This window comes from Pleurodeles waltl, chromosome 1_1 (genome assembly GCF_031143425.1).
Source record: "Pleurodeles waltl isolate 20211129_DDA chromosome 1_1, aPleWal1.hap1.20221129, whole genome shotgun sequence".
Lineage (NCBI taxonomy): Eukaryota > Metazoa > Chordata > Amphibia > Caudata > Salamandridae > Pleurodeles > Pleurodeles waltl.
Window position 1 is genome coordinate 408,310,682 of NC_090436.1, and position 25,429 is coordinate 408,336,110.

Here is a 25,429-nt window from a genome sequence, read left to right on the forward strand (position 1 = left end):
TAGGTGAAAGAACACTGTTGCTGGGGCCTGGTTAGCAGGGTCCCAGCACACTTCTCAGTCAAGTCAGCATCAGTATCAGGCAAAAAGTGGGGGGTAACTTCAACAGGGAGCCATTTCTTTAAACATACCATTTCACATTATATAGATAACTGGTTGTTCTTCCTGAGAGACTGCTGTGATGGGGTGGGCCCCACAGTTCAATATACTGAAGAATTTGATAGATTCTGTTTAGACAAACTAGCCTAAAGCATGTGCCTTAACCTTGCATGGAAACGTCAAAATAACCTAGTGAGCTTGAACAATGTGGTATAACTTAGGAACAACACACTTTTAGGTTTTTGGGGTAAAATAATCTATCACTGAACCAAGGATTTAATGGCCAGGAACTTGGGGTGTGGGGGAGTAGTTAGATCCCTGAAAGGTAACACTGAATTTTGCCAAGCACTTACATTGTTGGTGATGGGGCATATAGCTTTGTTTAAGATAATGATATCACCCAGGTTATTATATAATTTTATATCCTACTGGTTCTCTAACTTAACTAGACTCCTATGAAACGTTGTATGGAGAGAGGGTAGGCATAAAATTACACTGCATGTGTTTGTCTTACTAGAGAGTGACAATCATTTGAAACTGCTTACTGCCCTGTTGATGGGTGAATGGAAGGAGAGGAACATTTTGTCCCTTTTGGCTGGAGTTAGACTGTTTTGCTAGAAGAGGTGCATTACAAAACAGCTAGCAGACCACTATATGCTCCTTCTATATGACTGATAGGTTTCTAGGCAAAAATGGGCAGAAGTTGGGTTGGTCACAACAGGCAATCTGCTACAAGTTGGCCGTCTGATCCCACACAATTAGAGGGTGCCCAGGAATGTACGCCTCAATTATACTCCTTTTAACCTTTTAATGATGTCCACAATACATATTTGACACCCAGGAGAATTAGTCAGACAATATGTTAGGTAAGGTTCCATAAGATGTCCTAGATGTAACTACTTAGATATGGCTTTGTACAACAAGGTGTGGACTTTTCCCTCCATTGCTAGTTGGTAGAGATGTGTTATGATACATCTTGAAAAGTCTCTGGCCCAGGAGAGACTGCTAGATCTTTAAATGGATTCAAATTGCAGAGAGCCAATCTTGGATTTATGGAATCAGCAGTAATACTAGCTAAGAAAAGCATAGCTAGGCATTGAAGATCTAAGACCGTTTCATAAGAGGTATAAAGGTGTGAGTAAACAGTCTATTTCTGAAAGTATTGCTTTACATGGGGTAAGGAGCAGAACAACATGTTATTTAAGTTACATTGTGCAGTTTATATTGTATATTGATATGTTAAGTATATATTCATAGGATATCTGCAGTTTATTCCCTTTAGTTTCATACACTTAGAAGTGAAACGTGTTTGATCACAGTAAAATAATTGTATTAGTACTCAGGTATTTGGTAAAACTATTTGACTAGTACTCAGGTAAAGGGCCAACAGCATACTGTTGTAGATTGTCCTTGAAGTGAATGTGAACTGTTTAATCATACAAATCCCAATCACATCTCACCGTCTCTGGAAGCCCTGCACTGGCTACCTGTGACCAGAAGATCTACCTTCAACCTACTGTGCATAACGTATGCATTTGTACTAATGAAACTCAAGAAATACTCTCAGAAAAAGATGCTATACTCCAGAAAGGCTCCACAACAAATTGTTCTGCCATCAGAGAAAAAAAACGGTGGGTGGTACATCTTTCTCTGTTCAAACTGCCACAAGATGGAATTCAATCCCAACCAAGACACAGGCTACCGTAAACACCCTAAAGTTTAGAAGAATGCTGGAAATTAGGCATTTGAACCTTAGAGTATAAACTACAGTTAGGGTTTTTTTATTAACAGGAAGTGGGAACTTAGTGCAGCACAAAGAAACTAGGAAACTATAATACTCCTTACAATGACCTAAAGGTTATGGTGTACCAGAGCAACACATCATTGACAAAACTGGAATACCATGATACATCTGGAAACGAGAATGAAGTTCTGCTAACATCACACACATTATGGAGATCCAAACACAATCAATAAAATTCGACAACTTTCAGTACTTACATAATCTGAAGGAAACACCTCTGCAATTACAAACAAAAAACATCAATAAAAATATCCTATTGTACTGTGCTTCATGACACAGAAAGTAAGGCATCACCTAAATGTGCATGAATTTCTTAACAGGCTTATTTCATACCGCTCTGACTGAATACCGATCACTCCATGTCACTTTCTGTTCCGCACTTTCTGAACTTGCAAACTAAATCCTACTGAGCTCTTCCCACCAGAATCAATGACGTAGCTTGTATAGCAATGAACCAAAATATGTTCAACTGTATTCAGTAACAACACTAATAACATCCAATAACACAGAGTAGTAGGACAACCACACAACACTATAGTACACTTTACATATTGTATGCCCTTCATTCCCTCTAATCACAGATGCAATTAGGAATTAAAAAAAACAACTAACTTTTCTCTAGACATGACACCACATACAACTAATTGGTATACCAACTCTAAACATGTTGCAAAATAACCGACAAACTCACAATTAACACTACAAAGTAACAAAGGGCTCCATGGAGCATTGTACTACCTGCCAGAAAATCACTTCAGTATCTCATTACGAGTAATAAGTGGTGAAAACCTCTACAATACATTACAGTGCAATACAATGTTGTTTTTAGTGATGAGTAGAGGTAGTGCTCCTAAAGTAGGGTTTTGACATAATCCCTTCTCTTATCCCTTTTACCAGTGAACTCTTGTTCTCACTGCAGGCTTGGCTGTGGTACAGATTTTCTGGTTGAGAAAAAGAATTGTCATTCCGATAATGATTTTAGAGCAAATTTCCAATTAACAAAAAATTACTAGTTAGTAGCACAACTAAATTATGTTTGAAATATACTTACAGCACAGAACCATGCTTCCTTAAGCTTTGTTAAAAAGGCCTAACTCATTTTGAAATTCAAACATGACCATGCTTCCATTCTTAGCTGTCTCAACAAGCCGCAAAATGGGCACTAAACATTATGCATTATGACTGTCAACTCCTTTCATAAGAGGTTGTTCTTTATAGACTCTAGCGGAAGCTTTCCTCTCGAATGTAACTGTTCGGGTCCTTCCTGTTCTTCCAGCCTGTATGAATTTTACTGGGTATTTTGCTATAAAACAGGCTAATTTTAGAGGTGAGTGAGAGAGTCTTTGAAAATTCTTAGAGTGCAGACCCACACTAGTCTGTCTCGTACTTATAATGTTAATTCCCTGTTACTGAGATTACATGGCTAACCATTTTTGGGCGTCTGTATTGTTCTGAATTTTAAGTAAACCCATATGGTTCTAATTTATTTCTGATCTGAGAAGCCTTATTTAACTGATCATTTGATTTGTTGGCAATCCTAATCTATTCAGAAGAGGGTGACCAGACAGTATCGGTTTTTCAGGTCTGTCCCAGTGCCCTGACACTTTTGACAATTTTAAATACATGCCTCGTTTTTTTGGGACGACCTGTTCCTGCATTTCAGGATTGCAACTTGCAGATGCTCTCACTTCAGCAGGTGACTAATACCTGAAACAACTTAAGGGATGAATCACTTTGTTTCAAGCAGTGCAGGGAAGGTCTGCTGGAGCTTGAGTTCATGGACAGGGAAAGGGGACTGTAGGTCAATGAAGAAGTTGCACCATTCTCCCACAGCAAATGTTTTCTGAATTAAGCCTTCTGAAGATTTAAACAAGGAATAGGTACATTAAACCTCGATTCTGTACTGAACACAATTATACTTGATACACTATGGTCAAATCCTTTACTTAAAAAGGAAAGTCACTGCCACATGGGTTGTGTATGTGTGTACATTAAATTTGTCCATGTTTATTGCCAGCCTTTAGTCCTGCCTCTATTTCTAACCTGTCCCAGTTTTTGCATTTAAAAATCTGGTCATTATATTTCTGGGGCACATTGTCTCATACATTCTTTAGGGCAACAATGCCCCTGATCCTGCATAGATGCCTTATCTTTAGATCATCAAATAAGATGGCATCATCAAACGTTTGCCTCTTCATTCACTCAGACTTCAGAGTATTTAACTGAGGATCGCCTATGCCCTTGGTCCTGTGGATATTGAGAATAGAACTCATCAGAATGACTACACATTTATGGCGGTTTAGTCTTTTTACACTCTTAACTGGTAACCTCGTTGGGTCGCTCCATAGATTAGGTTTTAAATCTCCTACTAGAAGACCTGATCTTGTTTTTACCTGTGTTCTTCCAGGATGTTTTCTGGTCCTCTCTCTTCTACCTGTGGGGTTCTATCCATCTCTGCTTATGTTTTGGGGGGAGATTATGGTGGTCAAATTCCTAAATTATCCCCACTATAGAAAATGTAAATCTGACATATTATTATTGTAAATAATTATGCTTCACATTCTGCTGGAGCTATGGTGGCTAGCCTTTAACTGATCACCAAGAGACATGCTTCACATTTATGGTATCTAGAATGTTTTTATGTTATCTAAAATAATCTTGGAAACTGTCTCATAATTTACAAAATGAACAGTATACCCAAATAATGTCAGATGCCATCTGATGTACCATTTCCTCTTGGATTTGTTTAAAGACTTTGGGTATTATGGCAATTGATGGGGAGTCATTTGGAGCTGTTTAGATTTTAGCAAATCTACATCACAAACCTGTGCACTGTGGTAATGATAGCATAGTCCCTACTAGAAAGCAAACTGTGAACAGTTATTCTACATCTAAGTGGTGTGTTTTTGATGCATTCAAAAAAAGGAATTTTATTACTCTGGGTTGTGAATTATAACATCATAGTCTGTATGTTTTTTGGATTAATAGCTTGCGGTATACCACCTAGAGGATAAGGCATAAATTGATTGCTACCTCTACTTGGATAAACATGCAGCATCAGGTGACTGTAAATACACATTAATACCTCTAGTATGGCATGTGTGACCCACAGGTTCAGATGGGCGAAATATGGGTTTAAAACATATCTGGCTTTGATGAGCCAAATTTGACCAAGTAACATAAGCAAATTCATTATAATAGGGTCTGTTAAGTGTTAATGCTATCACCAGATACTGACATGGAACATACCATGCTAGTGCAGACACTCGTAATTACATATTTTTTTACTCTATTTGACAGTAACCTATATCATAAAAGATTCAGAGCTTTTATATATTAGCTATAACAGGGATGTGGAATTCCTATCACCCAACGTCCAGGACATATGTTTGGGGTCAAGGGAAACAAGTTTTCATATTTATTTTGTCCTTGGGACAAGTAGGCCCAACGTCCTGCAGCACAAACCCTTTGGCTGCCAGTCTACAGAGAAGGGGACTGTCTGTAGTTGAGGTAATATGTGTGTCCATATGTTAATGCTGTTCGAACATGTATTTAGGGTTCATTAATGAAAAGTCTTCATTATTACGGTGAGCGCTGTGAATAAACGTTTTAAGGTCACACTGCACTTCTGACAGTGGTTCCAGAAAAAGAAAAAAAAGGATACACACGTATGAAAAGTTTAACAATATGAGACTAAGTATAATACTCCCAGAATGCTCTCGGATTAGATGCAAATGTTTGCAGAAGCTTGTAAGCAAGAGGGATGATTATTTGCTTTTTTTTTTTAAATGGTTCAGAAACAAATACAAGTAGGAAAAAAAGTTTTGCTGCAATGACATTTTAGGTGCTATTTATTTGAAGCGTCATTTAGTAAAATGTGTTGATGCACGCTAGTATTTCCAAATATTCCTAATGGAAAATCAATGTAACCATTTTCAACAAGATTATGGGAAGGATGAAAATAAACAAGCACTGGCAAAGCCAACCGATCCAACATTTTTTGTGAGTCTTTTGGTTTCGTCAATGTGTGTCTTGTTTTGACATGGCTTTTGTATCACCTTATTATTGTGGGAGCTGCCAGGCCCTGACTGTTGCAAAAAACACCGGCAAAAAGAAAAAAAATGTTTTCAGTCTCAAAAAGCGCACATTGCCACCAGTGGTGTAACAAAGGCTCTGCAGCCTCCCTCCAAAGAGACATCCTCAGCACAGCACATGCCCTGAGTGAGTCTGGAGGAGGGGCCCCTCCATGTCCTTTGTAGGCGGCCCCCCTTCAGTTTCGTTACGCCTGTTATTGCCACAGTAGTTCCTGGCACTGAACAAAACTACTTTGTGTGCCAATATGCTCCTTGTGGAACAGCAGAATGTGATTACCCACTGTAAGGAAATGGCTCCCTGTAGCAATTACCCCCCACGTTTTGCTTGATACTGATGCTGACTTGACTGAGAAGTGTTCTGGGACCCTGCTAACCAGGCCCCAGCACCAGTGTTCTTTCACCTAAAATGTACCATTGTTTCCACAATTGGCACACCCCTGGCACACAGATAAGTCCCTTGTAAAAGGTACCAGTGGTACCAAGGGCCCTGTGACCAGGGAAGGTCCTTAAGGGCTGCAGCATATGTCGTGTCACCCTAAGAGATCCCTCACCTAACACATGCACACTGCCCTTGCAGATTGTGTGTGTTGGTGGGTAGAAAAAGGCAAAGTCGACAAGGCATCCCCCTCAGGATGCCATGCACACGAAATACTGCCTGTGGCATAGGTAAGTCACCCCTCTAGCAGGCCTTAAAGTCCTAAGGCAGGGTGCACTATACCACAGGTGAGGGCATAGCTGCATGAGCAATATGCCCCTACAGTGTCTAAGTCTATTCTTAGACATTGTGAGTACAGTTGTGGCCATTTTAAGTATATGGTCTGGGAGTTTGTCAAAAACTAACTCCACAGCTCCATAATGGCTACACTGAATACTGGGAAGTTTGGTATCAAACTTCTCAGAATAATAAACCCACACTGATTCCAGTGTTGGATTTATTAAACAATGCACACACAGGGCATCTTAGAGATGCCCCCTGTATTTTACCCAATTGTTCAGTGCAGGACTGACTGGTCTGTGCCAGCCTGCTGCTGAGAGACGAGTTTCTGACCCCATGTGGTGAGGGCCTTTGAGCTCTCTGAGGACAGAAACAAAAGCCTTCTCTGGGTGGAGATGCTTCACCCCCCCCCCCCCTGCAGGAACTGTAACACCTAGCAGTGAGCTTCAAAGGCTCAGGCTTCGTGTTACAATGCCCCAGGGCACTCCAGCTAGTGGAGATGCCCGCCCCCTGGACACAGCCCCCACTTTTGGCGGCAAGTCCAGGAGAGATAATGAGAAAAACAAGGAGGAGTCACTGGCCAGTCAGGACAGCCCCTAAGGCAACCTGAGCTGAGGTGACTCTGACTTTTAGAAATCCTCCATCTTGCAGATGGAGGATTCCCCCAATAGGAATAGGGATGTGCCACCCTCCCCTCAGGGAGGAGGCACAAAGAGGGTGTAGCCACCCTCAAGGACAGTAGCCATTGGCTACTGCCCTCCCAGACCTAAACACACCCCTAAATTCAGTATTTAGGGGCTCCCCAGAACCTAGGAAACCAGATTCCTGCAACCTAAGAAGAGGACTGCTGAGCTGAAAAACCCTGCAGAGAAGACGGAGACACCAACTGCTTTGGCCCCAGCTCTACCGGCCTGTCTCCCCCCTTCTGAAGAAACTGCTCCAGCGACGCTTTCCCCAGGACCAGCAACCTCTGAATCCTCAGAGGACTGCCCTGCTCTAGAAGGACCAAGAAACTCCCGAGAACAGCGGCCCTGTTCACCAAAGACTGCAACTTTGTTTCCAAAGAAGCAACTTCAAGACAACTGCGTTTCCCGCCGGAAGCGTGAGACTTGCAACTCTGCACCCAACGCTCCCGGCTCCACTTGTGGAGAAACAACACTTCAGGGAGGACTCCCCGGCGACTACGAGACTGTGAGTAGCCAGAGTTGCCCCCCCTGAGCCCCCACAGCAACGCCTGCAGAGGGAATCCCGAGGCTCCCCCTGACCGCGACTGCCTGACTCCCAGATCCCGACACCTGGAAAAGACTCTGCACCCGCAGCCCCCAGGACCTGAAGGATCGGAACTCCAGTGCAGGAGTGACCCCCAGGAGGCCCTCTCCCTTGCTCAGGTGGTGGCTACCCCGAGGACCCCCCCCCCCCTTTGCCTGCCTGCATCGCTGAAGAGACCCCTTGGTCTCCCATTGATTCCAATTGAAAACCTGACGTGTGTTGACTGCACCCGGCCGACCCCGTGCTGCAGAGGGTGTACTTTCTGTGCTAACTTGTGTCCCCCCCGGTGCCCTACAAAACCCCCCTAGTCTGCCCTCCGAAGACGCGGGTACTTACCTGCTGGCAGACTGGAACCGGGGCACCCCCTTCTCCATTGAAGCCTATGCATTTTGGGCACCACTTTGAACTCTGCACCTGACCGGCCCTGAGCAGCTGGTGTGGTAACTTTGGGGTTGCCCTGACCCAACTTTGGACCCTGTAAGTGCTTTACTTACCTGTGAAACTAACAAATACTTACCTCCCCCAGGAACTGTTGATTTTTGCAGTGTGTCCATTTTCAAAATAGCTTATTGCCATTTTTGACAAAACTGTACATGCTATTGTGATGATTCAAAGTTCCTAAAATACCTGAGTGAAATACCTTTCTTGAACCTGTGATTCTTAAAATAAACTAGGAAAAGATATTTTTCTATATAAAAACCTATTGGCCTGGAATTGTCCTTGAGTGTGTGTTCCTCATTTATTGCCTGTATGTGTACAACAAATGCTTAACGCTACCCTCTGATAAGCCTACTGCTCGACCACGCTACCACAAAATAGAGCATTAGAATTATCTATTTTTGCCACTATCTTACCTCTAAGGGGCACCCTTGGACTCTGTGCATGATATTTCTTACTTTGAAATAGTACATACAGAGCCAACTTCCTACACCCACAATAAAGCCAGCCGATAGATAGAGCGAGAAGTAAAGCTTTAATGAAAACAAAATTTCTTTAATGCCAGACCCAATTAGTGACCTAATTCTTAAAGAAAGTCACAAAAGTGCACCCATGGGATATGTTTTTGAATTAGTGGGTTTCATGAATTCACAAGAACTTACAGAAGTAGACCAGGAAATCATACTCCTAGAAAATATTTGTGAACTTCACTTTAGCGTGAGCAAATATGCATGCGTAGATTTGCTCATGTGAATATCTATTGAGCACTTACAAGTTCACTTTCCCTCCAACCACTTTTTTCCCAACCCTGGAAGAACTTCTACTTCTACCATCGTCAGGAGTAAATTTCCAAGCTTTCTCCTTATGGGAAAAAGATTAGAGAACAGCTGGTGAAAATACTTAAAACATGCAAATAACCGCAGAGCGGGGAGGCTTGGGTGGGTGTAAGGAATCTGCAGCTAGACAGAGTTAGTAGGTTTGCAGACTCAAAGGCATTTCAGTCCTGCTTACTGCTTACTCCAGCCCCAGTATGTAGATCTGCAGGAAGATGGCAACATAAGGAAATTGCTATGGTAGGGTATTCGAGCACTAGTATAGTAGTAGCCCTGGCATAATCAGGGAGGCTATTATCAGAGCTCTTACATAATGAGATTTCTGATATAATTTGTTTCAGCATTACATAGCACCAAAAGGCACAAGTAGATTATTTTTTTTTTTTTACAGAACAAGTAGATTTAAGAAGCAACCTGTCCCATCGACAAGTAGACATTTTATTAAATTCCACACCCCTGTATAAATAAAAGCAATTCAGGCAAATATTAGAAATGCTAAAAGATAATAAGGAGTAAAGGTCTTAGAACTAAGAAAAGGCTGCATTTAGTTATTTGAAAATCTGACAGAAATATAAACCTTCTAATCAGTGGTTCCCAACCTGTGGTCATAGGATCCATGAGGATCTGCGAAGCCTCCTCAGGGAGTCCTGGCTGCTCAGAAAAGTAAATAATATTAACAGATTAATAAAGTTGCATATAAATAAAGTGACAAAATATACAATTGAACATTTTAAAGTGTACTGTAAATGTCAAGGAATTTGAAATAGGTATCCTCAGGTTGATTTGTGGGAGCAGTACGGGTGCATTAAACAGAATATAGTATGGGTGATGATTGCTTCAACCCTCCTATTACAATTACATTTTGTATTGTTTATTTATATTTGTTCGCAAATTAAATAAAATGTGATGTCATTTGTGTATGCGTTTTTCATGAATGCTTGCTTCTGTACTTTGTACGTTTTGTTTTGCGGTTCAAATAATCGACAATGTTTAAGTTATGCTCCTCCCCCCCACTTCCAGTAATGACTCAGTGGGGGTTCCCTGGATTACAATAATGATTAAGTGGGGGTCCACAGAAGGGAAAACATTGGTAACCACTGTTCTAATACATTCACACTTCTCCTTAGCTCAGCCATGGTGAGAATACCTTTTGTGCAGTTGAAGTTCAGAGTTCATAGGCAGGTCACTCTGTTGATCAGCATAGTGCCCACTGAAATCAAAAAAGTTCTCCCCGAAAGACTCAAATTTGTGATTTTTTTGTACAGGTTCCTTCAGTAAATGTTAAAACTGTCTATGTCAATGCCCTCACCACACATCAGGCCACAGCTATATAGAAGCTTTACATTAGGTAATGAGTAGTTCGATGCCCAGACTATGCTGGTGATTGGATTCCGTAACAGGCAACGACCTTCCAATTAATACTGCTAAACATCGGCAATGGGAAATATAACTAAGATTTATTTTATATTAACATTCTACATATGCAACTAATTAAAAAAACATCATAAGCCAATGGAAAATATTTATGATGTAAACTAACATATATAATGACTGTCGTACCCCGCCAGGAATCATGTGTCATAAATAATTATTATTGTACTATACAACACTATATTTGTCTTACCATGCCAGTCAGAAGTGTATAATGGTCTGAAACTTAAGTGGGTTCATTTTAAGTCCTTTGGGGTAAGAACGTAACTCAGTAACTCTTCATGATTGACACTGAATACATCTCAAACCAGGACTACCAAGGTCCTAATCCAAAGGCAGAGATATAATTTTGAAAGGGTGTTGTTTGCAGCTTTGTAGTCAATACAGCCATGCCGCTTTTCTCAATTCAATAGAAAAAAAAGAGAAAAGAGACTGCAAGAGAATTCTTAATAAACAAAAAATCCAAATTAAGAGCCTAACAAAGATACTCCTTGAAATGCCTATTATCTGAATGAGCGATTGGGTGGTAAGGTCCCTGTTGCTAGCTTTCTGAAAACGTGACCTAGCGGTGTCTGGCTCAGGAATCTGTCTTCTAGATATGTAAAACGCATAAACACTTTAAATACAATACAATGCTACATATAGGGGGTCATTTTGACCCTGGCGGTACAAGACTGCCAGGGCTAAAACAAGCTGGCGGTGCTTCCTGGGTCATTACGACCGCGGCGGGAGCGCCGCGATCGCACCGCCAGGGCCGGCGTTTTTCTGCCACAATGGCCCCGGCTGCTAGCAGCGCTGCCCAGGGGATTACGAGTCCCCGACCGCCAGCCTTTTCCTGGCGGTTTTAACCGCCAGGAGAAGGCTGGCAGTACGGGGAGTCACGGGGCCCCCTGACAGGGCCTCATGCAGCTTTTCACTGCCTGCTATGCAGACAGTGAAAAGCGCGTCGGGTGCAACTGCACCCGTCGCACGGCCGCAACACCGCCGGCTCCATTTGGAGCCGGCTCCCATGTTGCGGCCCACATCCCCGCTTGGCCGGCGGGCAGAAACTCGGTTTCCGCCCGCCAGCCCAGCGGGGATGTCGAAATGGGCACCGCGGGAGTGCGGCCGCACAGCGGTTACAACTTGGCGGGCGGCGCTTGCCACCCGCCAATGTTGTAATGAGGCCCTAAATGTTTTGAGCTGATTATTGGAAAATTATGTTCCTTATAAAAACTGGCAGACAGGGTGATTGTACAAACCTCAATCAATAACCTGGCTGTAAGAGATCAACCAAGGTATACCCCTAAGAAAGACAAACTTGGGAACATCAATCAAACAATGTGATTTCTGAATGGAAGTTCAGACAGCTCATGTGCAAGTGAATAGTAGTAGCCTGGGTGAGACTAAGTCAGATGTGGTCCATTCATAGCCTACTTTTCAGTATAAATTATATGTGCATTTTTAGCCATATTTCATATTCATAAGGTTGCATGTTTCTTCTAAAGCAACTAGAGCATCTATGGTAATTACATTATGGCCTTTAAAAGGAAGTTTGATATTTAGTCTCCAATGGGTCACTCCCAATGTATGGTGTATCCCAAACGTTTAGAACCATCGATATATGTTCAACAAAAAAGTTCAAATTAGGAACTGGTGAAGTTTTCTTCCTCAGACAAAGGGCCTTCGAGGCCCTCCATTTGCACTAGCTATGCGTGAGATTCTTCTTCTCATTATTATCTTTCAATAAGACACTGGTGTATTATTTTTTTGTTTTTAAATAATAGGGACAGATATGTTGCTGTCTGGATAGCACTGTAGCTAAAGCATTTATGAGGTGGATCCGTCATAATCTAAGACTACAATGTTTGAGCCACTAAGCAACAGAAAATGGACAAGCTGATTAACAAAGCATTATCATCTTTCCTTTATTCTAAAAATTATAAACTGATACCAGACTCAGGTAGCTAATAGTCTCTCAAAACTACACAGCAACAGAAGAACAAGTTACTTATCTTCAGTAACGAGGTATCTGGTAGAGACCCTATCTAGCTGCAGATTCCTTACCTTAGAATTCCCTGGCATCAGCTTCGAATCCGGAATTTGTCTTGGGAACAGTACCCTGCGTGCGCCGTCGGGTGGTATCGTTCGGATCCGTGTGCGTCGTCAGAGCCGTCTATGATGTCACAGTTGTCTATAGAGACGCCGTCTCGGCACGCGTACGTCAGTTCTTTCCCCACAACTTTCCATGCCAGAAGCGCAGAGTCATGGAAGAACCAACAGTTATGGATTTTATCTCTTTATTTGACTGTTTGAAGTAAAACTTCTTACATGCCTTTAAGAAAGGCAAAAATGCCAAAATCATAATATATAAATAAAATATTGCAGAGCGGGGAGGCTTGGGTGGGCGTAAGGAATCTGCAGCTAGATAGAGTCTCTACCAGATACCTCGTTACTGAAGGTAAGTAACTTGTTCATCTGATAGATACTTCTAGCTGAAGTTTCCTTACCTTAGAATAGATACCCAAGCTATAACCCATGGCGGTGGGTCTGAAGGAGATTTTTATACCAGGAAGTCCTGCAAGACAGAACGGGCAAAATGCCCCTCTCTTCTCACCCGGCAATCCAGGCAGTAGTGTTTTGCAAACGTGTGCAAGGAAGCCCACGTTGCAGCCTCACAGATGTCCACCAGAGGTACACCACGTGCTAACACAGTGGTAGCAGCTTTCCCCCTAGTAGAGTGAGGTCTGAAGCCCTCAGGAGGCTGCTTCTTTGCCAAAGTGTAGCAGATCTTTATACAGAGAACGACCCAGCGCTAAATGGATCGTTTCTGTACTGCCCGACCCTTCTTTACACCAATGTACCCCACAAAGAGTTGGTCGTCCACCCGGAACTCTTTAGTGCGATCAAGATAGAACGATAACGCTCTTTTTGGGTCCAGCCGATGGAGACTCTCCTCTTCCTTAGAGGGATGCGGTGGTGCAAAGAAGGTGGGCAGGGTGATATTTTGACCCAGATGGAAAGGGGTCACCACCTTGGGGAGGAAAGAGGGACGAGTTCTGAGAACCACTTTTTCAGGAAAGATTGTGAGATACGGCGGTTTTGATGATAAAGCCTGTAGCTCACTCACTCTTCTGGCAGATGTAATTGCCACCAAAAAGGCTGTCTTAATAGTGAGCAGCCAAAGAGGACAGTTATGTGAGGGCTCGTAGGGAGCACACATAAGGAAAGTAAGAACCAAATTAAGTTCCCACTGGGGCATAACAAAAGGCACAGGCCTTCTCAAAAATCTTTGTACTATAGGTGATTTAAACAAAGATGGTTGATCGGGCAACTGAAGAAAGGCCGATAAGGCTGCAAGATAGCCCTTGAGAGTCCCTAAGGAGGAACCCTGTTGAGCGAGAGATAATATAAATAAAAGGATATTAGACAGAGAAGAAGAAAGAGGATCAATAGACCTCTCTGTACAATATGAAACAAAATGTTTCCAACGGCAGGCGTAGATCAACTTAGTAGAGGGACGCCTGGCTGCCAGAATGACATCACAGACCTCGGGAGGGAGGTCATAAACCATCAACTGTCGCCGCTAAATCTCCACGCATGAAGGCGCAGAGTAGACAGGTTCAGGTGGAGAACCTTCCCCTGCTGCTGCGACGGAAGATCCTCCCAAAGAGGCAGCCTGATTGGAGGACCGATGCTCATTTTGAGAAGCTCTGGATACCAAACTCTCCGTGCCCAATCCGGAGCCACTAGGATTACTTGGGCCCGTCGTTCTTGATAACTCTGGGCAGAAGTGGTATAGGCAGAAAGGCGTACAGGAGGCCTGAACTCCACTTGTGACGAAAAGCGTTCCTAGCGATAGCCCCCTTGGAAACTCCAACGCGCCATACTGCTGACATTGCGCGTTCTCTACGGAGGCGAACAGATCTAACCAAGGCTCTCCCCACTGCTAAAGTCCTTGCGTCACCTCCAGATGGAGACACCATTCATAATCCTCTAAGCATTTTCGGCTGAGCTCGTCCACCCTGGTGTTCAGAGAACCTGCCAGGTGTTGAACCACCAGCGTCATGCCCTGCTGTTCCAGCCATGTCCAGAGACGTGAAGCCTCTTGACAAAGGGTCCACGACCCCACACAGCCCTGCTTGTTGCAGTACCACATTGCGGTAGTGTTGTCCGTGAACACATGCACTAACTTTCCTTTCACAACAGGAAGAAATGCTTTCAATGATAGTCGGATCGCCCGAAGATCCAGCAAGTTGATGTGGAGCCCAGATTCCGCCGGAGACCAGTGACCTCTGATCTCCACCTCTCCCAGATGGCTGCCCCATCCCAGAAGTGACGCATTTGTCACTACTGTGAAATCTGGTTGGGGAAGGGAGAGGTGTCTGCCTTTCACCCAATAGCAGTTCACTAACCACCACTGCAGATCCTTTGCAGTCCTCTCTGAGATCTGAACCGCGTCGGTAAGATTTCCCTGATGCTGTGCCCATTGGAACTTCAGGTCCCACTGCAGAGCCCTCATGCGCCATCTGGCATGCTTGACCAATAGGATGCAGGAAGCCATGAATCCAACAGCCTCAGAGTCTGTCTCCCCGAAATCCAGGATAGAGGCCGAAACATCGGTATCATAACCTGAATATCCTGGACCCGCTGTTCGGGAGGATAGGCCCGATACTGCACTGTGTCCAGAACAGCTCCAATGAAAGTGAGCTTCTGAGAGGGAGTCAGGCGTGACGTCAGCACGTTTATAGTGAACCCCAGCGAATGCAGGAGGTCCGCCGTCGTCTGGAGATGGGTGACGAGAGCCTGGGGCGTAGGAGCCTTCAGCTGCCATTCGTCTAGGTAGGGAAAGACTGAAATCCCTGACCTGCGCAGATGAGCTGCCACCACAGTCATCACCTTTGTGAACACCCGAGGGGCACTGGTGAGACCGAAAGGAAGCACTGTAAACTGAAAGTGCTCGTGGCCCACCTTGAACCGCAGGTAACACCTGTGGGCTGGCAGGATAGGGATATGGAAATAAGCATCCTGCAAATCCAACGCTACCATCCAGTCTCCTTGGTCTAGGGCAGACAAAACCTCAGCAAGAGTGAGCATCTTGAATTTCTCCTTCTTGAGGAATAGATCGATGTACCAAGATAGGGCGAAGGCCTTTGTTCTTTTTGGGAATCAGAAAGTAGCGGGAATAACAACTACTGCCTACTTCTGATATCGGGATGCTTTCTATGGCTCCCTTGGCCAAGAGAGCCGTAACTTCCTCGCAGAGCAAAACCAGGTGGTCCTCCATCAGCCATTCCTTTGTCGGAGGGATAGAAGGAGGAAAAGACTGGAAGGGAAGGGAGTAGCCCTTCCGTTTAATCTGCAGGGCCCACTTGTCTGTTGTGATGGAAAGCCAGTGAGGGAGATGAAATTGAATCCTCCCTCCAACCGGACAGACGTGATCCTGCAGAACCATACTAGGAGGGCTTAGGCGCAGTGGAGGGGGGCTGTGTGGTGGCCTCCGCGAGGTAGTCCCTTTATATCAAATTTATTAAATATTTGTGCCCCCTCTTTTGAGGGGAGGCTCATCTATCTTCACCGTGCATGACGGTTAGGGATCCTAGGCCCTGAAGAATGCCCCCAGACCTTCCATGGCTCATAGAAGAGAGCAGAAACATGTCGGACAACTCTTAGAGAGGCGACCCAGTGAGTCCTCATTCTCACCGAGGTGTCCCGCCCTTGTTTTTAGTTACACCAGCAGATACCACTATTAAAAGTGTAGACCACACACAGGTAACATCCTAGGTGTTTTTATATTCCCTTAGTTTAGCTGGATCCCATCATCTCCAGATAAAATACATTTACGCACTCCCTTCCATTCTTTTAACGGCGAGGTTGAGTCCGCCCAGGTGGTACTATCCTACCTGGGTGGGGCTGGGTGGTCAAATGATGAAGCATGACACTATATAGTATGTGAGACCACCTAGTCCATAAAAGGAAATTCCCCCACCTAACTCACTCTACACAGCACCCACACTGCGCATTTTTTACACCTAGCGAGGTCTAGGAGCCCACGGATAATCTCTTGTGAACAGAGCTCCACATCATTGGTGAACCCCATACAGTTTGTGGTAACGAGCGCCATCAAAGGACATGTCCATCAAGCTTGACATGACATCCCCTGAGAAACCAGTTGAATGTAGCCAGGCGTGGCGACGTAGGGCCACTGACGATGAAATCGCTCTGCCCAGCGAGTCGGTCTTGTCCAAACCACACCTGATCGTAAACTTGGCTGCATCTCTCCCATCCTTGACAGCCTGGGTGAGAGTGTCCTGCACGCCCTCTGGGACCTGGGGCAGCACCTGTGCCACCGTATCCCATAAAGCATGGGAATAACAGCTCAATAGGCAAGAGGTGTTTACGGACCTCAATGCCAGGCTGGTGGAAGAAAGCATCTTCTTCCCAAGCTGGTACAGCCTCTTGGATTCCCTATCCGGGGGAGCGGAAGGGAAGGCACCACGGGAAGTAGATGCTTGGACAACCAAGCTCTCAGGAGTGGGGTGTTGAGTCAGGAAACTAGGGTCACTTCGCTCGGAGCGGGTCTATGGCGGCTGCCGACAGCCCTATTCACAGGAGCCCCTGTGCTGGGTTTGGACCATGTACCCAGAAGGACGTCTGTAAGAGCCTCATTGAAGGGCAAGATTGGCTCTGATGTTGTCACCCCCGGTTGAAGCACTTCTGTCAAGATATTCGTCCTGACTGGCACCGTAGGCAAATCTAGGTCCAAGACCTCAGCTGCCCTACGCACCACCATAGCAAATGAAGCACCCTCCTCTGTAGCCACATTAGGAGGAGAGAGCATACCAGCATCTGGAGACGTGTCCAGTTGCAAGCCACATTCTAAAGGGTCCTCAGACCCCTCCCATTCCTCTCCTGCGTCTGGCTGATTTAAATAATGCTCAGACAATGATCTGGGCCGAATTAGCTGCGTTGAAGTCGGAGTCAATGTCGTACGACGTTGCTCTGGATCATCCGGAATAAGGATGGGGCTACCACCGGTGGGCGCCAGTGGCAGAATCGCCGACGTCGGACCCGGCACCGGAGGAGGTCGACTGTGAGGGACCGGCGCCGGTCCGGATCCGATATCGGATCCTTGGGTCCCCAAGGGTGCCGAGGCTGAAGCCGCCGAATCCGAAGGGGCCCTTGCTGACCCCACGGGGCCCGAAGACCCATCCAAGGATGGAGCCCGCTCAAAAACGAGACGCATGGCCTCGTAAAATTCTTTAATCTGAGCGGGGGTCGATCTGGTCCCTGGAAAAGAGGGAAGACACGGAACCGCGCTCGGAACATCAACGGTCCACAGAAGGGTAGCTCTTTCCGGAACTGCGCTTAACCGGCACGGAAGGAAAAGAACTGACATACGCGCGCCGAGACGGCGTCTATATAGACAACCGTGACGTCATAGACGGCTCCAACGACGCTGACGACGCACGCGGAGCTGGTCAATGCACGCGGATCTGAACAACGCCACCCGACGGCGCGCGCAGGGTACTGCTCAGCAGAACAATTCCAGATTCGAAGCTGACGGCAGGGAATGCTAAGGTAAGGAAGCTGCAGCTAGAAGTCTCTATCAGATGTTTATTCTTCAGTATTGGATTGGAGCCCACAATTTACCCCTCATAATCCCCCATCCGTGATTAAAATCAGCACTCCCTCTCTGGAAATGTGACACAAGGCTATTTGCATATAAAAAATGTTCAGATTCATGCATCTCTAACCATCCTAAAATCATCTAACAACTGCACTCTTCTTCTTGCTTAACAGTGTGACTTACAGAATATTGTTATCCATGTCTCCCCTGGCTCCTGTAGTCTCACCTCTCTATAAGCTTCATGATCTAGTGAGCCTCCTATTTCTTCCTCACTCTTGGCTCCTGCTTTTGCTACTTTCATCACTTCTAATTAATAAACTCTGCTCTATCTCAACTCCTCTGTCCTGTCAACTTGCCCCTGGAAACAGACCAATGAGCTAGCATGGCTTGTGCTTACCCTACATCAACTTCATCTCCTTACCTTCTTCTTGCATTCCAGTAATCTATCCTTTCCTTCTACCTTTCTTATACTGCGTCTTTGCATTCTTGCTCTCATCTGATTCCCTTACTCCCTCAGGTATGCCATTCTATATTCTTAAGCGCTCTTCTTGTTCTTCTTGCCACAATACTGTGGTGATTCTATCTTTAATATCCTCTCATATCTCTGGTACAACTGTCTGCTGTCTCTCTCCCTCACAAAACGCACTGGGAATGTCCTGAAAAACCACTAAATAACATAACACTGAATATGTAGCTCTTAGTGGGTTCTGTAATATGTAGTTGAGTAGCTATTTTTGGCTGCTATTGAAAGTAAAGCAAGCAAGTTTAAAAGGAGTATCTGGTCTTGCAATCAAATTGGCCCTGATGAAGGCAGAGTCTCATCATAATCCTACATTTAAAACTTTCCTTGGATAAACCAGTAGGCTAAGAACGCTTAGTTGGCTTGTCAAGATCTCTTAGTTGAGATCTAGGGCCCGATTCTCAAAAGGGCCTCTGGACGCATGGTGGAGGTCCCGCAATCATGGTGGAGTCTCAGCACCTGTGGCGGAATCTCCACTATGAGATTTCTCATGGTGGACACTCTGTCATGACTGCGGAGCCTCTGCCATGATTATGGAGGCCATTTGTGAATCAGGCCCCTAGTGTTTATAGATGAGTGAAAGGGTGTAGATGAATGTGGATTTGTTCAAAAACTTGATGAATAATTTAATTTTATTAAGGCCGGATCCTATCTTACACAAAGTTTAAAGGGTTAGAGGAAATGGGATGAATTGTAGTTATTAGAATACCTTCCTCGTCCCTAAGAAAAGGTCAACATGTTCTGTTCTTATGGGAAAACATCACTGAGATTTAATCTGTATCTACTTGATCCCTCTGCAAGGGGGGATCTACACTGTTTGGGTTCCACCCAAATGGTGTAGAAGAATATGTGAAATGACCGACCTTTCAAATTTAGCCAGTTTGCTGCATTCTATACCGTAAAGATGGTTTAACACATATGTTATAGTAACAAACAACAACATATATTATCTTAGTTCTGCTGAAAAAGGGGAGAATATATTGTGGTGTTCCTTGCTAACACCTCCCACTGTTTCACACCACCACAAACATGTCAAAACATACACTTAAATGACATGTGCTAAACAATGTGCTCAGTATCTGGTGTTCACCTAAACAGGGGATGTCTGTAGGTGACTAGGGTTTGGAGTGAGCTGCCTACCCAGCGTCTCACTGTATATCTAAGCTGGAAGGTAACTTCCTGCTTATGGAACAATCCAGAATTCCGTATTTCTTTGCCCAAACAAAAATACATAAGAACAAGACAACACCCTAGGAGACAAACAGTACACAAGAACAGGTTTTGTTTGGAAACACTGGCTTAGTTTGTACATATTTACCATGAGTGCAAGTTAAAAAGTATGCTATTCTTTCTAAAGGGCACTAAAGAGACTTAGAATGTCATTAAAGAATTGGACTTCAGTCATGAAAATCAGTTGTTTGTATCCCTTGAAATGGAAGCATTATACACCAGCATCCCCCAAGTGGCTGCAAGGTGTACAATAAAGGAATTGCTATGTGCATATGAACAGGCTTACCACACTCCCATTGAGTCTGTTTTTGTATATTCAAGGATGATTCTTTTTAAGATTTTCTACATTATTTTCAATTTGAAGATGACATCTTCCTACAGATATGTTGGAACCAGTATGGGCTTGTCATGCCCCCCCCTTCAAACCCATGAGTCTCGCTAATCTTTACATACAAAATTTTTAACACACCATAAATCATCATCGCTCTGATCCTTTTGGTAGCAACATCAAAGAATGGTGACAATATATTGATGAACTTCTTATTATTTGGGAGAGAGATGAAAGCAGTGCAGAGAATTTCCAAAACTGATTGAATACTAAGGATCCTCTCTTAGGATTTATCATAATCATGAGCAGAAATTAACTAACTTTTCTTGATTTCAGAATTATAGCAAAGAAGAGTAAATTACATACCATGATCTTTCCCAAATCAACAGATCGGAACTCCAACCTCAGCTTTGAAAGCCATCATCCAGTCCATTATGTGAAAACCCTCCCATGGGCTAATTCTTAAGGATCTGTAGGAATTGCTATAGTATTGATGATTGTGCAAAAGGTTTGAGCAAAAGAAAGGAAGAACTGGGTTATCCCAGGAGCACAACTAACAGAGCCTTGAAGAGAGTCCTGGAGACTTATTAAAAACAAACCACAATAGCATGACTTGTGTTACTATCTTTTCAACATTATGTAATACATTAGAACAGTCTACCATACAAATTGGTGTATTCTCACAACTACTGACCAGTGCCTACAACATCCACTTTTTACATTTAAAGGAGGGTACACAAAACCAGCAGTATACAAGCACTCCCAACAAACTAATTCTAGTGGCCAACACAATCTTCCAAAACCCACTGGACAACCATCCATGCAGAAACTCTAGCAATTTCACTCAAACCATATCCTGCTAGACTTTGGATATTGGGTTACAAAAAACAATTGGAATATCATTGTTTTACCAATTGCAACAATACAGTTTACCAGCTCCAGTGTGCTTGTGGACTTAAATGCAAAGGGACGACTACAAGAAAACTTATGATCAAAATACTGAAATACGTATTGAGCATAAAATGTCATAACCTAACCACTAATCTGGTTGCAGGCTTCAATGAACAACACCACACAATTATCCTGAGATGGATGACTAAAACGGATGACTCTAGTCATAATAACATGAAATGCAGATTATTGTTTAAGGCACAGAAGTGGATACATAGATTCACCACATATAAACAAACAGATAGTTTGAATAAGGAGTTGCAGTAACATTGTTTCATATAGTAAAATATTACTTCTAAAAGCGCAAATGTTCCTTCTTCGTTTCAATCACAAAGATTCATGTATCTGAAATATAGAAATCATTGACAGTTCTATGAAATAGGAGTATGTCCTGAAGCACATACATAGGAGCTAACCTGTTGCATTACTTTACTAGGTAGTCATCACACGGTATTCACTAAACTAGCCCAGTATACTCCCACATAACCACTTGCCCATGAAAGAGGCATTCATTTTGTTTTGGTGTAGATTCCATGCCACAGTATCTGTGGTACCCTTTCTAGCTACTGGGTACTAGTCTCAACCCTCATACAACAACAGTAATATCCAGGAGTATTTTCGCACCATTCCTTGAATAAACAATCCTTGAACTAACCGTTAACTATGGGTTTTGATACTATGACTTACATCACATCTTAAATCTTTTGTTTGCTAAAAATGTACCTCCCCCTATATACAAACAAGTTATCAGTCAGATACTAACTGCAGAAAACACATCACTGCACCAGTTGTTTATACGCAAATAGGATGTACTGTGGTTATTTTCGCACAATAGTAGGCTAACATTCTAGTTTCCAAAGTGGCGCACTCCAACAGTAACATGCTTAGTTCCTTTGAAATATGATTAAGTTGTCAGTCATACCATTTGACTGCAAAAACATTACATCAAAACATGTGTTTACAAGTGAAAATAGCATACTCATCTATGTTGCACGCTGATGTTTTAGTGTCCAATGGCGGTGCTTTGTAACAATATTTGGTTGTGCGCTGGGTCAGCGCCCTGATTTCGCATAGTGTCACGTGCTGACGCTGTGATACACTGACGGAGTGGTAGAGAGCGTGTCACTCCCAGTTCTCCGGCAAAAGTGGAGACCGGGAGGATCCAAATGGGTGTTACTCATAAGAGGACATCATAGGCCAGGTATGAGGGAGGAACTTAATACTACTGATGTTTTTATTGCCATAATCAACAAGCCCCAAACAACCCAGGACTAATGACGGGTGTTTTTTTTTATTATAAAGGCCTATTCACTGCCAATCCCTCTACTTCAGTACTAGGCATCCTCCGAGTCTAATACCTATCTATATTGCCTGTGACTACTGCTGCTATGGACCAGCCGGTCCCTCGAATATTATTACTCAAGCATACACAGAACATATAGTATGGATAATTTACACCCTTTAGATGACTGAGACTCAGATGGTGCCAGACTCAAAAGGCCACATGTACGAACGTTTAAAATTGCGTGTTCCTAATGGCGATTTCACGTGAATCGCAATTTCAAATGTAAAAAACTATTTTTGTTTCATTTGCATTTCCAGTGGGTCGCAAATAGACCTACCTCATTAATATTCATGAGGTAGGTTTTGCTTTGCGACCCCTTGGGGATCACAAAAATCGCAGGGATGATGGCCTGCTGGGGTCAACATACCACCATATCTGTGATTGATTTTAAATAAAGCAATCTTTTTTTAAGATGCAGCCCGTTTTCTTTAAAGGAAAATGGGATGGGTTTAAAAAACAAAAATGACAAGTTTTCCTTTCATTTTTTAAAGCAGGCAGTGGTCCATAGGACCACTGCCTGTTCTTAAAAAATGATTTTACAATCATTAAGGAGGAAGGGGTCCCTGGGGACCTCTTCTCATTTGGGAGTTAGTTACCACCAATTTGAAATTGGTGGTAACTTGAGAATGTTTTGCGACCGCACTTCAGCTGAAAAACTTTTATACATACCACTGTGATTCGGTATTAGGAAGGGATGGCCTAAAAACGCCCCTTCATAATATACTGATCGCAAAGCCAAATTGTGATTTGGTTAAATGTTACTGAATTGCAATTTTGCATTGGTACATACCAAAAAGATTTTTTTGCGGTTGCAAACTGTCTGATTTTGCGAATCAGACTGTTTGCGGCCTCTTAAAAGCTTTGTACATGTGGCCCTAAACACCTTAATGTCTTGCTATCCTGCGATAGCCTCTGAAGAACTAATAACCCACTCTATTGTTTTACATAGATAGCATGTCACAGAGACTTAAATTAATTGTGATGTAAATGTTATGGCTCTCATTATTTCGTTCAGCAATAGACAGTGAATCCACTTTACAGATGTTAATTTACACATCAGTTTTATTCTCCTATTCATCTTGTAGAGACTATACAATCGGACATGGTATGAGCACATGGCTCCCACCTCCAGTTGCCTACAGATCATGTTTTCCCCTGTTTAGGTTAGCACCATATATTGAGTGCTTGCCTCGCCTTGTTTTAGTGTGTTTAAATATGTGTGTGATGGTGTAAAGTGGTGGTTAGTATTACCAAGGAACACCAGATGATTTTCTCCTTTGTAACCAGAATGAAGATAATATATAAGATGTTTATTCATATGATATGCATGGGTTTCTCCTTTGATTTACGTTTACATGTTATTCTAGCAAACAGGATTAATTTTAAAGATAGATAATTTCACATATTAACCTATACCAGATAGGACAAATGGGGTAGATCCCACCTTGCTGGTAAAACATAGTCAGTGAAATAAAATTGACTATGAACGGGAGTAGATGCTATGGGGCTCTGGAAAACCCCGAATAGCCTGCCTAGGATCTATTTTAATGCACGATCATTTTTTTATACAAAATTCTTTAGTGTAGTTTTTTTCAAAAAACACCTTTTAATTGGCTATAGTAGGTCTAACCAGTATAATTGTATTTGAAAGTTATTGAACCAAATATAGTAAAGAACATGTTTTCAGAGGAAAGCATTAATCGTGCTAATAGAGGAATAGGCTACACATGCCAGCGTTCTGTGATTGGCTAGAGGTATGTTTTTTCCAGGTTTTAACACCAGATATAATGACTGACATGGCATCGTGAGAAATAAATCGCATGACATAAATGACTACTGTGGCCAGGCTTAACCTCGCTAGCATATACCACCAGCAAGTAGAATCATGCAGTGTATACTAGCGCCAGTAACTCCGATATCTGCAGTAAGATGTCCACTTAAATGTACTGTGCAGCAGTTAGATATGTTGGCATTTATCTTCCTGCCCGTGGTGTGCCTTTCTCTTCACAGGTTCAACAGCACAGTACCTAAAAGCAGTAAGAAGACTCGCATAAATCGACAGGGTGTATTTTAGGTGTCAAAACAATAGTCTACAACATAAGTCAGTAAAGTCAGAAAGTGTGAATAGAAAGGAATAATTCACAAACTAGATGTAAAACACGGCTTTACTTATTTCGCGAGTATTCTGTCATCATGAGTCTTTCTGTTCGGCTAAATTAAATTCCCGAAGAGAAATTAAAGAGCGAAGGCGACACGAAACCAAAAAAAGAGGTAAGACCAGCAAAGCTGCTTGGAAGTTGGAACCCGGAAGCATAGCCACCGGCCCCGCGCACGCACACAGTACGTGCAACACAAGTTGGGAACACCCTAGGCACGCTAGCAGTCTCACAGAATGTCACGACTGGTTCCCTTACCCGTGGGACAGGAAAATGCCATGAAACTCTAATGGCACTTAGTGCTGCACACCCTTTAATGAATACAAAGCATCGCCTCCTGTCTCTTTCTTTTGCCCGCCTTCTTCCATCTATCTAGGCTCCTCCCAGGAGGCACGGCATTAACTGGCTCCGCCTCCCAAGGCATCACGCGCTGACTCCGCCCATCGTTTCTATGGCTTTTGACAGGACAACATGCGCGCGTCGACGCGAACAAACTGTCATTACTGTTTACATTCTGACCACGTTACATCACTTCCTGATATGATTCTACGATTCTGAAGGAGGACCTTCTGCTACACTCCCCCGACGAGGAACAGACTAGCCCGCGCCA

At 43.4% G+C, this 25,429-nt stretch overlaps 1 protein-coding gene across 1 annotated transcript in view; it reads right to left on the reverse strand.

The window, feature by feature from the left end:
- The window catches only part of POLK (DNA polymerase kappa), a 505,299-nt gene extending 480,102 nt beyond the window's left edge, over positions 1-25,197 (reverse strand). The window contains exon 1 of the mRNA XM_069223734.1: positions 25,078-25,197. Coding sequence (XP_069079835.1) covers positions 25,078-25,099 — 22 coding nt within the window. The 5' untranslated portion in view covers positions 25,100-25,197. The remainder of the gene's footprint in view (positions 1-25,077) is intronic.
- Between the last annotated feature and the right edge of the window lie 232 nt (positions 25,198-25,429).